This window comes from Neolamprologus multifasciatus, chromosome 3 (assembly GCF_963576455.1).
Source record: "Neolamprologus multifasciatus chromosome 3, fNeoMul1.2, whole genome shotgun sequence".
In the NCBI taxonomy this organism is placed as follows: Eukaryota; Metazoa; Chordata; class Actinopteri; order Cichliformes; family Cichlidae; genus Neolamprologus; species Neolamprologus multifasciatus.
Genome location: NC_140441.1, coordinates 13470001 through 13486116, shown reverse-complemented (window position 1 = coordinate 13486116; position 16116 = coordinate 13470001). Strand labels below are relative to the sequence as shown.

Genomic DNA, 16116 nt, shown 5'->3' with positions numbered 1-16116 from the left:
TCCTCTGCTCGGCATTAAACACTAACAATACAGTGTCAAATCAAGTCAACTTTAATTGTATAGCACATTTAAAAGACATAGGGTGCCAGCCAAAGTGCTAAACAGACGTTCCCTACAGTAATACAGAGAAACTCCCAAATGACCCCCTATGAACAAGTACTTGGCAACAGTGGGAAGGAAAAACTTCCTTTTAACAAAGAGAAACCTCTGGCAAAACCAGACTCAGGGAGGGGCGGCCTGCCTGTGGTTGGTTTGGGGGTTCTGATTGGTTTACCCTAGCTTAGCAAAAAAAAACTTGGAACATTAGCTGGGCGGAGCTTCTTTTCTCAAAGCAAGAGCCTGAGATGACCTTACCATGACCTTGGCCATGTTTTATGTGAACTTAGAGGTAAATATAGGGAAAAGCATAAGAGACATGGAGAGATGGAAGACAGTTTGAATTTGCACGATGGGAAGTTTGTAGATTTACTTCAAATAAGGGACCAAACTGTCTAAAAAAGGGTCATTATCTTTTAAATATGACACTTCCAGGTTTTCCAGTGTAATGGAAGCAGAGTTAGGATTGATTGGAGCTGTCTGAATGGAGTTGGGGAGATTTGGAGATGCCGAATCATGGAACAGGAACAATCGTGCATATATGTGATATGCTGGACCGTGTTCTCTGAGCTTTTGTTGCATGCATGCTGTACAGAGAAGGCAGAGAAGCAGGCAGAGGAACTGAATTAAAACACACCCATTTTACTACACCCCCTCCTCCCTTCCTCCCTCCCTCCCTCCACCCCATTCTCATTCACTCAGCGCTATCTGACGCCGTCCCTCTCTCCTCTCAAAAATCCTCTCCTTTTTTCCCTACAGAAAACATGCAGGGAGGAGAGGAGGAGGAGAGAAGAAGAAGAAGAAAAAAACGCGTCGGAGGCGACAAGGGAGAGAGAGAGAGAGAGGGAGGAAGCAGAGAAAGTTGGTAGTGGAACGAGAGGGAGAGGAGAGAGGGGTCGACCAGATGGAAGGAAGGAAGGAAGGAAAGGATCTCTCCAAGGGCTCAAGTGCGTGATTAAAGGATTCTGCACAAATAAACAAATATATGAATCAAAGCTTATGATTTAAAAAAAAGTGGAATTATAGGCGCGTCACCGCTTTGCGTGGACGCGGACAAGACACAGCGGCGGTGCGCACTGAAACAACCCGAGTCCCGTCTTTAGTCTGGATTTTACTCCTCATGTTCTTCAAACTCTCGGGGAGGCTCGCTAACTTTTAAGGACAGTGCCTGACTTTTAAGAACCTCCCTCCCTCCCTTCCTCGCTCGGTGTTTCAATTAACCCTCTCCCCGGAAAAGAAGAAGAAGAAGAACAGTAAAAGAAGCTCTGGGGCTGGAAGTGCAGGAAGGAAGAGCCTTCTGTTACTTCCGAGGAGTTCCAAGTCGCCGTAGCCGGGGTTTAGGCGTTGGCACCCGGGCTGGGAGTCCCTCGTCATGGCCGGGGCCAAGCCGGGAGTCCACGCGCTGCAGCTGAAACCCGTGGCCGTCCACGAAGCGCTGAAGAAGGGCGGCAAATTCCTCAAGTGGGACGAGGTGAGAATGAAATGTCTGAAAGTTTCCTTCAGATCAAACGCATAATAGTGTCCCATTTATGTTTGCGTGTCGCAAAAGACCTTGAAGCGACACGAGTGCGATCGGCCGTCCTGCTGCGGCACGCTTTGACTAAAAAGACACGAGAAGGGACAACATGACAGTTTTGACAGTAGGCCCACTGTCGCGCGTGCCTGTGCGTGCGTGCGTGCGTGCGCGCGTGTGTGGCTGAGATGTAGACACAGATGTAATAATGTATTTACAGGTGTGTGTGTGTGTGCACAGTCTGTGCTCAACACAGCAGCGCACTTTATTTGCAAATGTGCGCGTTAATCAGATACTCCAGCCAAAAAAAAGTTCCCCATGTAGTCGGCGGCAGGCATCTGTGCTTGAATGTGAGTGTTGTGCTGAATTCTTGTCAAGCCGGTTTCCCCCCTGGGCTCCGGTTCAGCTCATACTTCTCTCACACTCACACACGCATACACTCCCCTCCCTCCTCTTCCTTCCCACCTCTGCACCACCTTTTCCCAGGGGATTAAGGAAGAAGGCACCTGTCTCTGCAGGACTTACATCTATTTGGAATCAATGTTGTTTTTGTTTCTTTCTTTCTGTGATTAATTCTCCCTTCTGGTTTCTGCTTGTTTCTGAAGTGTGTACGGGAAACCTAAACACACACCAGCCTGTGTCACTGACCTGTGTGTGTGTGTGTGTGTGGGTGGGGGGTGTCCATGTGTCTGGGCGTCCATCAATGATTAACGGAGTGGCTGACTGAAGGGCTCAGTCTGCAGGCCCTGTGTGTTGGATTTATATTACAGCTGCTCGCACTGTGTACACCACAGTGTGTTTATCCATGTGCGGTGCGGGTCATCAACAATCTCGCTGCCGGGCAGGTGTGTAGCTCCAATAAAGCCGTTATCATAGCAGCACTTTGCAGACATGGTGCAGTTGTGTTGACACACAAGACGCAGAGAAACTTTCAGCCAAGTGCAATTTAACAACTTATAAGCAACACAGCCCGACATGTCATCACAATAAAATGGTGTGTGTATGTTTCAGGCCTTCATGGAAAGGGTCTCGTCACGCAACACATTGAACTCCCTTTGATTTCCTTTTCTTCTCTCACACACTAGCTTTCTGTTTCTCTGTCTCTCAAAGGGAATTCCCAGGAAATGGTTATGCCGCTTATTAAGTGTGTGAACACTTAAAAATATGTGCGTGCCCTTGTCTGTCTCTCGCTCCTCTCTGTTTGCCGTTTTTTTTCCTCCGCTGTCAACAAGTGAGTTACGGCGACGCAAGAGGGCCTGTTGCTACTAAAACGTGCAGAGGAACGCTCTGCACGTTTGCTCTGAGGATTAAAATCGGCTAGTCTGTGTCCAGAAAGGTTCTTAGACATGAAACAGACTGAATTAATATTTAAAGAAAGCGAGAGACTCGGTGCTTTTATTCAGGAACACGGGTCGGCTTCTTTCACACAGTCAGACTGTGAGTGAAAAAGATGCTTCTAATTAGCCAGCAGAGAGTCAACGAGCATCTCAGTTTCCTCCCTTTCCACACAGCACGATAAATGCTGCGTTAAAGCAAGTAAAAGTTTGGTATGTTTTTGTGCATATTTTCAGCTCCGCATTCTTTCAGCAATAAGTTCAAGGCTGACAAACGGCTGTTGAACTTACTCCCTTTGATTTCCGTTCGTTCTCTAACACAACACGAGGGTTAGTGTGTGTTTTGCGCTGCTGCACCTTCCTCTCGTTTTAATATAGGGCTAACGCTAACAGCCGTTTTATAGCAAGTTATTTCACCAAAATCAACATATAAACATGATCTGGTGTCAGCTTTACGATGGCAGGATTTGAAGCTGCCTGTTATTGTACATTGGGTATCGTTGCCATATGAGTGGGACAAAATGGGCATCTTGAGTGGGCAGATAACACACACGCCCGTTTGCTAATGTTTTAGAGAATAAACAGCTGGAAAAACGAAGGTTACCAGTTTTAAAGCCGTTAGTCAGCATTCATTTTCTTTCAGTTGTCTCCAAATTGATGCCTTTATTTGTCCCAGACGTAAGATAAGATGAGTTTTATTTATCCATTGCAAGAAACTCTTCAAGAAGAAGCACATTTTGCATATTTGGACTAGTAAATGACAAAATGGTTAATGGAGTGGTATTTTCATTTGAATAAAAGCAGATGCTTTGGCGGTTTAGTGATCTGGAGCATCTAGGTGTGCGTTAAGGGTAACGCAGTCTTCACAGGAGACTACATCCCAGCAAATTCACCTGAAGGTCAGACTGTGCAGTGCAATGCAGAAACTCTGTTACATCTCAGAGTCTACAGGCCTCCGTTAGCATTACAAATGTTCAAAGCTCTCAACAGTACAATTAGAATAAGACTGAACAAGTGTGTTTTGTTTGGAAGGGTTGCCAGGAGAAAGCTTATTCTCTCTAAAAAGAACATGGCAGCCCAGCTGAGGTCTGCAGAATCCTGCACTGACCGACCGCTCAAAGCACTTTTTACTACAAGCCCATTCCCACTGCGCTGTACTCTATGCCTTTAAGTACTTCCTAACACACACACACACACTCTGAAGGATTCAACGGGGCAATTTGAGGTTCATTAACTTGCCCCGGGACACTTCAACATGCAGACGCCGGAGGAGCCGGGAAATGAACCGCCGACCTTCCGATTAGTAAGGTCTTCAGGGTGCAGTTGCCCCAAAGTTTTCCTGTGGTTACACTTTTTTAAAAAATGAAGAAATGCACCGGTTATGAGTCGACACTAATATTTCGATTAATGTTTGAAATATCAGTATTTTTGTTGAATAATTTTCCCTTCTTTTTTTTTTTTTTCTTTTGTTATGTTTTGTTTTCGCACAAATCGCAAAAATTTCATCTTTACTGGGAAATAACAAAAAGGCTTTAAAGTCTTTTGTCACATCGTCTTTGAACATTTAATCAGGCAAAAATGACCCACCCAACACACAGTAGAGTCATCCTGTTTGTACTAATATAAAAAATCATTTCAGTCAGATAATTAATATATTTCAAAGTTTATGAATGGAAACAAGGAAATGTAGGCGTGCGGCTTAGATTTGATTGCGTTTGATTTAAAAGTTGTTGTTTTTTTGCTTTTCCGACACAGAAACAGAACGATGCAGCTTTCCAGATTTAAAGCCTCAGAGGTGTGTTTAAACTGGACGTCATCTGCTTTAAATTGAGCGTGAATCCAAAATAATAGTGAGCCAGTAGTTTTGTAACTATTGGTGGTTGCTTGTCATTTATTAACTGTGATATTTAAGAATATTGAATGTGATTTTTCCCTTCTCAGAGTGATGTTCGCCAAAGTTTTAAGCCAGCTGTGTCACAGACTTGGTGTATTCCTTTAAGTACTTAGCAAACTGAGATAAGCATTAGGAAACACACATATGCAGAAAGTGCCTGAGGGCGGTGCAGTTTGTTTATATGAAAATCCCTCATTCGACCCCCCTCTTTTCCTCTCTTCCTCATTACTTTGTCCTTCCCCAACATGTATCCGATTTTTATCCTGTTCTTCCCTCACCATCCCTTCAAACTTCAGCCTCTTTCTTAATAGTTAATTCATGTCTCTTGTATTTCACACACGTCACTCATTCAGCTGCTGTATTCTCTTCCACTTTTATTGTTTTTAGATTTCTTTTGCTCTGTTTCTGAATCGCCTTTAGGAAGTCTGCTGTAGGCACATCAAATGACACACACACACACACACATACTGACTCATGCTCGGGGGAGGAAGGAATGTGTTCCAAACTGACCCTCTTTCGTCTGCGATCGGGCTCGTCCACACACACACAAGCGCACGTGCTCTGTGTGCACGCGTGGTTGTTTTGTCATGGGTGTGCGTTTTGTGTTGAATGACTTCCTGTTTGAGCTTGTTGTAAAGGCTCCAGAGCCAAACCATTTTCCTTCACTCTCCCTTGGTCCGTCTGTTGACTGTACCATTGCAGCTGCTCTGCCCTCTGCAGCCTGGCCACAATTCAATTTAGACAAATTCCAACTGGAATTTGGTTAAAATTCCTCCTAAACAGCCAGTTAAACAAACAGAGACAGACAGTTTGTCCACAGAGTTGCTTGGATCGCTGTCAGTGTGCTGTAGGGTGTCCTGATATGAATCTTAAGAGTCGATTTAAAAAAAAATAAGAAAATAAATAACTTTAACAGCATTAACATTTGCCTCTTATGCAGAGTGTTTGCACGTTTCATTCAATCGTTTTTTCTTTACGCTTCCATGTTCGCTTTGGTCATTACCAAAATGAATAGGCCAAGTAGACTTTTTCCGAAATTTGTGGACTTTATATTCACGTTGCATAATTACAAGCAGACTTGGGCTTGTAAACAGAGTCCCATGGAATCACAAGTTGCTCATTAATTGTACAGAGGTTTGGGAACCTGGCATCATTTTGGGATTACAGGTTTTGGCTCCATTTCAAAACCCTTTAAGTTGAGTGAAGCACGCCGGACCATAAAATGCTTGCTTTTTGGGCTCATTTCCCACAATCTGGTTGGGATTATTTTGTCAGACTTTAAATACTGCACAGCAGTTCACTTATAGGGGCGCAGAACTATAATCTTGGTGACGGCTGAAGAAACTTAAAGCTGCTGTTGTCCTCTGAGTTTATCAGGACGGTGCTGGCAAACCAAACTGACAGCCAGCACTTGTTCACAATTCAGAAATTCCATCTAGGCGTTTCTTTCTGCGGTTGCCATTACTCTAATCTAGTTTGAAGTACACTTCTGTGTGCTTTGGATAAAGTCATGAAAGTTAAACATCATATCAAAAGCCAAATATGATATTTGGATGATTGTGAGTCTGTTTAATTTTAACGACTCCGTGGTCTGCTCAGTTATAATACCCCGTTCCCGTTCAGGTTGTTAAAGCAATAGTTTGAATTCTGGAAATATTCTTATTTGCTTACTTGCCAAGAGCTCAATACATCCATCATATCTGCAGGTTGTTTAGTGCTTAGTTTAGAAAATCAACTGAAAATGGCGTTGGTCTGATTATAACAACCTCTCAGAGTAGCTTTGCATGATTCATTGTTTAAAATAATGCTTATCTGTGTTAATTCCGACTGTAATGTTATTGTGTTTAAGTCATAATTTAACTGTTTAAATTTTACATTTTTACTCAACTAAATATCATAAAATTATAGTAGACTTGATCTAAAGTCGATTCATCTGACTAAAATATAAAGCGTAAAGGTTTACTGGTGAGAGATTGGATCTCGTCTCTCTGGAATGTTTTCATCTCATTTTTGTTTGTTGACGAAATAAACGTTTTTCTAGTCGTGCAAAAGGTGCAAAACTATGCAATGAATTTAACACTGATCCTTATGCATCCAATACCCAACCTTGGTGCAGCCCCCTCGTCCTTTGTCTGAAACAAACTATTGTAGCTTCCTCCCCCTATGAGTGCTTAATATAAGCACCCACCATGGCAACAGTACATGTGCTAGTCAAAAGATTTTATAGACCAACACTATAAGTTTAATGTGAGACATGGGCTCTTATGCATGTGACGATAGCACGTGGACTGCAAAACTGTCTGGATCTGTTGTTGAAGCATTGCTCTCCATTCCTGGATAAGTGCAGCCTTAAACTTGGTTATGACCCAGCATGTTCTGGCGTGTTCAACAGAGAACCTACTAAGACTAAATGCTGGCTAAGCAATCATCTGGATAAACTCCCGATCGTTGGCCATTGTGCTGGTGAAACGGGCATAGTGTTCGGTGTACATGCTGGAGCACCTCATCTCATTGCCTCTGTCCAGTCAGATATTCACAGAGGCCTATCAGATCAGACATGACACGCTCATGGATGTCCAAGCTCAAACATGCGCGGCAGCATCCAGGATGACGCACGGTGGCACTCGTGCCAATGTTGCACTCGCACTGTTTTTTTGTGCTCTGACACCACTGGCTTGAGAGTGCAGTCGAGTGTATTTTTATTTGATAATCAAGTCAATCAATCAGCTGGATTTTCCAAGAGATTAAAATTATGTACAAAGAAATGGATTTAAAAAAAATACATTTTATGATATAAAATGTGGCTTCTGTTGATTAGTCTATACATGACAAAATAAAAAAAATATATATATAACAAGACCACTTTACAGTTTTTGGCCTCCATTAGCTCTATAGAGCTGTTTTTATATAGCTGCAATCATCCATGCACTGTGGCCCTCCTGAGGTTTTTTTTTTTTTAGAGAGATTGCCCAACAGAGATTGCATGTGTGAATACACACTTTTGATGCATTCTGAAGGACTGATCTTCAAGCTGCCAGCTACCTATAGTACAAAGTCTGGATGATGTCCAGTTGCACATGTGAGGATAGAGCAGCTAATCATCCAGATTAGCTGCTCAGATTAGAGATTTCACAGCAACCAAGACAGTATCATGTGTCCTGCCCCCTGGCATGCCCTACCCTACATATCATTTCCAGGAGTGAGAATGTCTGTTGTGCTCTACATGTGAAAAATGGGCAGCTATGGACACCATCCAAACAGTCTCACCCCTCCCCTGGAGTTCATGCCTGAAAACTGATTCAGGCAGGATTGATTCATATTTTGGTTATTACATCAAACTGTTTCGCTGTAGTGCAGGTGGTGGTAGCATGCCAAGACATGTTACAGTAAGTCAGCAAAGGCAGAGAGGAGGAAGAAAGGTGAGCTCGGTGTAATCTCGCTCCTGTAGCGGTTTAGTGACTTCTTTTGTGGTCAGACACCAAAATGGGAGGCAGGAGGAATTTGTTGCATCTATATAACTAACAGAGGCTGAGTGAGATGTTGTGACATGTTGTTATAGATGTTTTTTGAGGTCCTTTTTAAAATTTTGTTCATAATTTTCAAGGGATTAGAGTTCTAACACTTTTGTTGCTAAAGGTCTAAAGAACAGGGTGTGTTTTAGAAGAAAAAAGTCACTCCATCAAAAACATATAAAACAATTACTTAGTACTTAAAAACTTAGGTTTTAAGTACTTAAAAGTACTTAGGTTTTAGGTACTTAAAACCTAAGTACTTAAAAACTTTAGAAAAAAAAAAGGTAGTTGACCCAAAACGTTTCCTTGCGGGACTCCCATGTAAAACAATATTGTGAGAAATGTCACATGAGTAGTTTTTAAATACTTGGAACCTGTTGTATCAAAACATCAGGAATGAAAGCGTTTTCAAAAATGTCTGAAAAATTGCTCTAACAGTTTGAGTTTTTTTGCGAAGTTCTTATATGCTAATGCCAGTACGGCTGATCGTGCCAAATGGAGATAATATCGGAAGTCACTGAGGGGAGGTATTGCCTTCAAGACGATATTCAGTTGCTTACTGGGGGGATGGGAAGAGAAATGCACATAGTCTGCACTTTGGCTTATTTGAATTTCCCCTTATAGCCAATGAAAAGTCAACCTTTTTCAACACACAACCATCATTTTCCTAAATAACTGTACTTGTGCAATGTCCCAATTAGTGTGCATCCATTGTGTTGGATAAGAGAAGTTTTTATAGTTTAGTTTTTAATGTATCTTGAATTGCTTATTACTCGTAATCTATTAAGCAAGAAAGCTATTAGCATGTTAAATGAAAGTAAAACCGTTATCAGCTGAACCTTCTTGTAAAGGTTTGCTTTTCAGCCTGACCGTATCCAGTCGCACGCTGCAGCTCTGATAGGAAATATCTGCCACAGCATTCTAGGGTGATCTTTGCTTTCTGAAAACAAGATCAGATATTGTCGAGCCACGCTTCCTTTCCGTTTTCAAATAGACTCTTTGCTGTTCATGTCTCAACGCTGAATTCTGACGATGCTGGAGATGCAAACCGGGGTTTCACAATGACATGTTTGTGAAAGGCTGTGTTTAAAATGAACACATTTCAGACCAGAGAAACCGATCTCTCTCACCAGCAGAGTCGTCCTCTCCTTTTTTTAGGAGAGCACAATGAGCTTCACTATTGTGCCAATTGCTCCTGTGTGCCAGTATTTTCACAAAGTGGATATCTTGGTTTGGCTCTTGATTGATGCGCGGAAGCGGCGCGCCACAAATTGCAGTTATGAGACAGATGTTTGGGAGATTAGAGTGAAGGCAGGAGCGAAAGAGTAGAAGGGGAGGAACGGATGCGCAGAATCGCGGGAAGGGCCCGACACCATGTCGACAAACGCTGTTGACATCCTGACAGAGTGGTGAGAAACAAGGGCCGGATGGAGAGGGAGAGAGAAAGGTGGAAGGTCAACCACAGCCACATGTGAAGTGTTGGGACTGCCATCTGAACTCTGCATCTCATCTCGTCTCCTTCTCCTCTTTGACTCTGTTACGAATTTTACCTTCATTTTCTGCCGTCTCTTATCTTGTATGTAATCTCTTGCCCATTTGTCATTGCCATCTTTCTTCCTCCTCCTATTCATCTATCTCCTTCCTGTCTTTTGCTTAAGCTCTTCCTTAATTTTCAGACAAGTCTCCTCTTTGCCCTCCTCTTGTATTTCCCTCTTTCTGTCTTGTGTCTTGTGAGTTTTGAGTCTGGTCAGATGTCATGTCGTATCCAATCGTCCACCATTCATTTTTGGTCCTAGATGGCCTTTATCTCATGAAGGATATAAAGTACTAGAACCACCAATCAATGTTAGTCTTCAGGAAAGTTGAGCATCACTGTGTTGATACCGTTTTACTGCACAGCAAGGTTTCTTGGCTGTTTTCATCGAGGAATAGTAATACACTTGGCCCGCGTAGCGCTGTTAGAAATCACTGTGACAAGCAGAGTGTTGAAATTGGATCAGGTTATAGGGATGATTCAAAGAGATGGACACTGGGTGATTGAAGACTGCGGAGGGTGTATCTGTTTATGCTCTGATGCACATTAATCTGAATAGCGTGACATGCAAATCTGGTGATTGTTCCACATTCAGATGCTTTTGTATTTGTGGCACATGTCCGATCAGCTCCCTGAATGTAGACGCCTGTCATCTGTTCAGCGCAGGAGTTGGCTTTCTTGTGTTGCTGTTAATTCTTAGCGCTTGCATTAAAAGCAAGTTCTCTGCAGAGAAACATGTTCAGCTCGGTAGGTCCATCGAGTCGAGCGGAGAGCATTTGCAGGAGAAACAAGAATTTTTTTGTTTTTTTGTGCCACTTACTGGACTGTAGTCGTTCCTGACGACGACAAACACTTTTGTCTTTACTCTCAAAGGGCACTTTGATCAGACAAGTGCCTTTCAAACAACAATTTTCTCTTTTAGTGAACATTAATCTGCTACAGAGTGCCAGTCCTGTGTTTCAGTGAGGAAAAAAGAACCGGTTGTAGTCTCTACATTAATTTGCAGGTTTAAAGTGCTGTTAACACAGGCTACAATCTAGCATTTCCAGTAGGGGGGGAAATCACAAAAATGGATCTTGCCACTTTATTTAGCTGGGTGAAACCTGTGCACACTTGGGTATTGTTCAGTATGCAGAATGTGCTTCTGTCTTCGGAAGGGTTAGTGGTTCATTTGCTGCCTATACAGCCCAATCAGATGAGAGTTAAATGAACCCCGTGGAAAGGAAATGGTGCAGCACCTGCAAACAGGAGAAACTGTGCACGTAAAAGTACTGAGCGTGTGCAAGAAGGTAGCATTAACCAAAATATTAAAAAGACTTCAAGAGAAGCCTCAGGTGTTTAGATCTAGTATGTGTGTATGCCCATCAGACGGCATCTACACCTACACTAAATAAATCTTTACAGACCCACTTATTTCATTCCTTCCATATTCAATTCTATGGCATACTTTCACATCTCTGGCTTCACTTCTCCCTCATCGCTCTCCTCTGTCTTGAGTCCAAAGGTTACCTACTGTCATCAACTTTTACCATGTTGCCAAAGCAGCTGCTGAAACACACTCACACTAAGTGCACGCTGGCCCTCTTTCACACACCACTCCCGTAAGCTATTACAAAACACACACACAGAGTTGCAGTGACCAAAGGTGCAGCCGGAGAAGCCACTTTTATCAGTTTCCAACTAATGGCTTTCTCCTGACTGGCATTACACATACTCATAATAATTTGAAGGCAGTATAACGTGTGTTTGGCTTTCTACATCTGAGCTGTTACACATTGTGATTTTTCAAGAGGTGTTCATTAGTTTGTCCATAAGACATCTGCTCCAGGGGTGGTCCCTCCACTCTGTGTGTGTTTGGCATTATATGGTCAGGTAATGACGGTGTTTGTCACTGGGTCAGGGCATCTGGAGGCAGTCTGGAGAAGGAGACACGGTCTTTAATCAATTAAGGAGGAAGAGATGTTTTTAAACGTTGCTTAGCGAGTAAAGCGAGGCAGCGATTGACACGGAGACGATGAAAATGCAAAGAGGGAAATAAGACTTCAGAGGGATCCTACATATGGCGGTTAATTAGGGAGTGGGTGAGGTCCAATTATAGACCCACCACCCCCCTCTTACACCAACACATCTTAGGGTGTTTACAGTAAACATGGTGTCTGTGTATTCACGCCCGTGTGTCCCGCTAATGATTTCCTGGTTAGTTTTGTAACCTTTACACTTAATGTCAGGTGGAAAATACCTTTGCCTTTGTGTTGTAAAAATAAAAAAAACACCTTCAGATAAAGAATAAAGGCATAAATGACAAATTGTTGTCACTACCGTTAATCTTTTGGTCTACAAATTCCTAACTGCAGCCTGCAAATAACTGACTTTATCTATCCAACAATCCCAAAACCAAAGACATTCAGTGTACGCTGATTAAAAAATATCAAGCCAAGCGTCAAATCCGAACATTTTTGAAGCTACGGCCAAAGAATGTTTGGCACGCAGGCTTGATTTTAAGTGATAGGGAGGAAAAAAACAACTAAACAAAAGAATTAAGTGAAAGTATTTCAGACTTCACGTGGAGTCAGAGTGGATGAACCGTGAAAGAAACAAGAAACTGTGTGTATTTCAAGTTGTAAAGGCAACTAACAGGTATGTAAAATCCAGCAGGCGTTAAAATGCAAATATATTTGACCAATACTGGTGTGTGTGTGTGGGTGTGTTTGGGTTCATCCTCCTTCTCACTTATGCATGTAAATTAGCAGCACCTGTACTTTTCTTTGTGTGAACAAAGAAATCCGCTTTCCATCATCCTGTTGCACTGGTGTCTCCAGCATGGTTTAAAATATTCCCCACCCTCTCTGGTTCTCGGTGCAAAAGGGGTGGGTCTGCCTAATCAGAAAATCCTGTCAGAATTGCATACAGCATCAAGTTTTCCTAGAAACGATTGTGCATTAATTTTCAGGCTGCTGCTTATTTTTCAGCTGCAGGTTTTTCATTCAATTCCAGAAAAATTTCTCAAGTTGTTCCTGAAGGTTGCACAGAAGGTACTAACATATGACATTTATAATATAATGCATAGAAGTTTGCAGATAGCAGGCAGTGAACTAAACCACATAAGCCCCTACATGGCTTAAAACTATTTTTATTACTGCTACTTTACTACTATTATATTACTACTTTATTACTGTTTTTAACAATTAGAGGAATAATAACATTGCAGCTTTTACTGACTATGAAGATGACTCATCAGTCTCAAACATACGGACTTGATAATGACTGTAGTCACAATGACAAAATGTGTGCTTGCAGTTGAGATGCAGTGTGTGTGTGAACCTGATTATTCTGTCTCTGTTTGTCTCTGCTAAACATGACCTGACCTAATCATATTCATGGATTATTGCCTGTTATTTAATATTGGTTATGTGTTTTCTCAGCTCATTATATTCATGGTACACAGTAGTCATGCTATAGATTTTGTTAATACTAAGTTGTATACATTGAGAACAGGGTCACTTTAGTGTACTAAGTAGTAACCTTTCTATCCGGTCGTTAAGTGATGACGTGACGAATCCTACTTCCGGGCCTAAAGTAGTCTGCGTTTAATATGGCTTTTGTGTTGTTAACATGTTATGTATTTTCTTCTATTTAATCTCAAAAAGCTCCTAAAACAGTCAGACCTCCCTCGGCTTTTATTACCGCTAATCATTTATTTAAGATCAGTTTTTAAAACCTTAGGATGTAACTACAGCCCAGCCCATGCAGCAGTATATGAATGACTAACCTCGTATTGTGGATGGATTATCTCAGTTGTTCTCCTGGCTGAAGTTTGGTCCTTTTACAGCATCCTGCCATGCGATTACATTTGTTTCTGACCACCGAGAACACTCATGTTAACTTTTATCGAGTGGAAAAAAAGTTAGCTTGTTTATATTATGCTAACATAGCTGTGTCGCTAGCGGTCACGTAGCACATCATTATATACCAGCTAGCCAAACTTCAGTAACCCTACAAACGTCACTGCTGTTTAGTTTTCTGTCTTCATTTATGTTGGAAGTGATAACAGAGCTGTACGTTTTAATTTGTTTCCAAAACCCCGCAGTCAGGACATGCTCTATTGTATTTAGATAGAAGCTAATGAGCTAACTTCCTGCTAACTTCTAACTCCGTTAAATGTCATAAATTCCGTTTTCATGGATGCCTGGATGTTAAACTCAATTGTTACACCTGGTAGAGCAGAACGCTGATCATTTTATTAAAGATGAAAGACTTTAGACAGTTTTTCAACTCTCAGTAATGCCATAGTGATCGTTTGATATATGGACCTGCAGCGGAGTTTAGGCCCAGACACGGCTAGTGACGTCAGACTTAACGAACGGATTGTCTTCAACTAACAATATGTGTGCAGTTTTATTACAACATAGGCTAGCAATGATTAGCTGTATATCCAGTCTTGCTTTGCAGGGACAGTAGAGCATGAAGCTGAGGTAACATTGTCAGGTCTGTCATATTGTTCCACTTATTGCCGTCATCATTTTTAGTTGGTGAGGTTGAATAGATCCTTAGTTTAGCAAAATCTTTAATTTAAAGGCAACAATTGGTATAATCTTTTAAAACTGGCTTTTTTGTTTGAATGTTTTTGGGTTTTTGTTGTATTTGTTTGTCATTTAGCACTAGGAACATCTGACTTTCCAAATGGAAGTTTTAGTTTGTGTTTTCAGTTCTGTTGTCTTGCACAGCAGTCCCCAACCTTTTTTGCGCCATGGACCGGTTTATGCCAGACAATGTTTCACGGACCGGCCTTTAAGGTGTCACGGATAAATACAACAAAATAAAACTAGTACTGGTACCGAAAAAAAGAAGATTTATTCATAACACATGTGAAAAGACCCAGGAAAACAGAGTAGACAATAAAAACGATAACAAAATAACGCTGAAAACCGATAAAAACCCTGAAAACTATACACTTCACACCTGAGCCTCAACTCTTGCGGCCCAGTACCAAATGACTTACGGACCGGTAAGAGGCCCGGGGGTTGGGGACCGCTGGTCTTGCAGACATAAGATACACAAACAAAAGCTATATGGCTGGAGATTTAGAAGCTTCACTGCAAGACATTTACTCTGACCAATCTCCGGCTGAAAAGAGGCCTTGACATCAGGTCACAGCCTTAAGATGGTAATCACAGCGTGAAATTGGGGATGTATAGCGTTCCATTTGCACCAGTGAGTAAGCAGAGGTCACAAGTTCAGTGGTTAAGCGCACATTTGACTTCACGATTGAAGTTGCATTCAAATTATTCTGTCAGTGAGTTTCTGTTCAGAGCGAAGCAGTAACTCCTGGTATCTCTAGAGCTGGCTGGAGCTTCAGACTGTGTTTTTGTGTTATAGCTGCTTCTTGCTAACTAAGCTAACGCAGCTCACTTTTAAAAGAACATATTGCTGCTCATTAAGGCCTGATGATGGGTCTAAAATTGCCCCCTTGTCTACTCAGTCATTGCTAGTCACTATAGCAACAGTAAAATGGCTGACATTATACATGGTCAAGTTAGAAAAATGAGGCTGATTTAAGATACAGCATTAGATTTAACTTCAGCTACGTCTCCTGACATTTTTGTTTTATTTTCTATTATAACATTTTTTTCTTGCTCCCACCCACCTACTTCTATCCTGTTCTTAAACCTTTGTCTTTCTCCTTTATTTACCTCTCTTGCTAACCTGCGCTCTCTGTTAGCCAACCTTGGAGCCTAAAATGAAGGTAGGTTCAGCTTAAAATGTAATGTATGTTTTGCAAGGAGTCTGTAAGGGAACATTTTAAGAGTTTGGGAAACACTGGGAATATTTTTGCTTAGGGTTGGTAACACGAGAAGCCCAGCATTAGACGCTAAATTTGTTGCTTAGCATAAAAGCTAAAACAGGAAATACGACTAGCCAGGCTCTGTCCAAAGGTAACAGCTGGTGAAAGATAACAATATATCACAAGATATGTGTTGTTTGGATAGCTCATAGGTTTAAATTAAAACGCTAAACTAATATGGTGCACATTTATTCTCTTTTTTGGATATAAAGTATAAATGAAAACTGTTAGCATTGTTAGCCGTTTTATAACTGTTTTATAGATGTAAAGAAAAATTGTGTACTTTAAGTATACAAGAGTATACTTAAGGACTACAGTCCTTTATGGAGTCCCATAAAGTTTTCCTGTCTTTGCCAGTTGCCTCCATCACTTATTTTATCAACCCACTCTG

General features: G+C 41.6%; 1 protein-coding gene across 3 annotated transcripts in view; it reads left to right on the top strand.

The window, feature by feature from the left end:
• Window positions 1-811: 811 nt before the first annotated feature.
• The window catches only part of plcb3 (phospholipase C, beta 3 (phosphatidylinositol-specific)), a 57235-nt gene continuing 41930 nt past the window's right edge, over window positions 812-16116 (top strand). For 2 of the 3 annotated variants that reach the window (XM_085146972.1, XM_085146964.1), the window contains exon 1: window positions 812-1567. In XM_085146972.1, coding sequence (XP_085003098.1) covers window positions 1469-1567 — 99 coding nt within the window. In that variant the 5' untranslated portion in view covers window positions 812-1468. Of the gene's footprint in view, window positions 1568-15602; window positions 15627-16116 lie in introns of all 3 variants that reach the window. The other variant, XM_085146955.1, reaches the window with a different exon arrangement.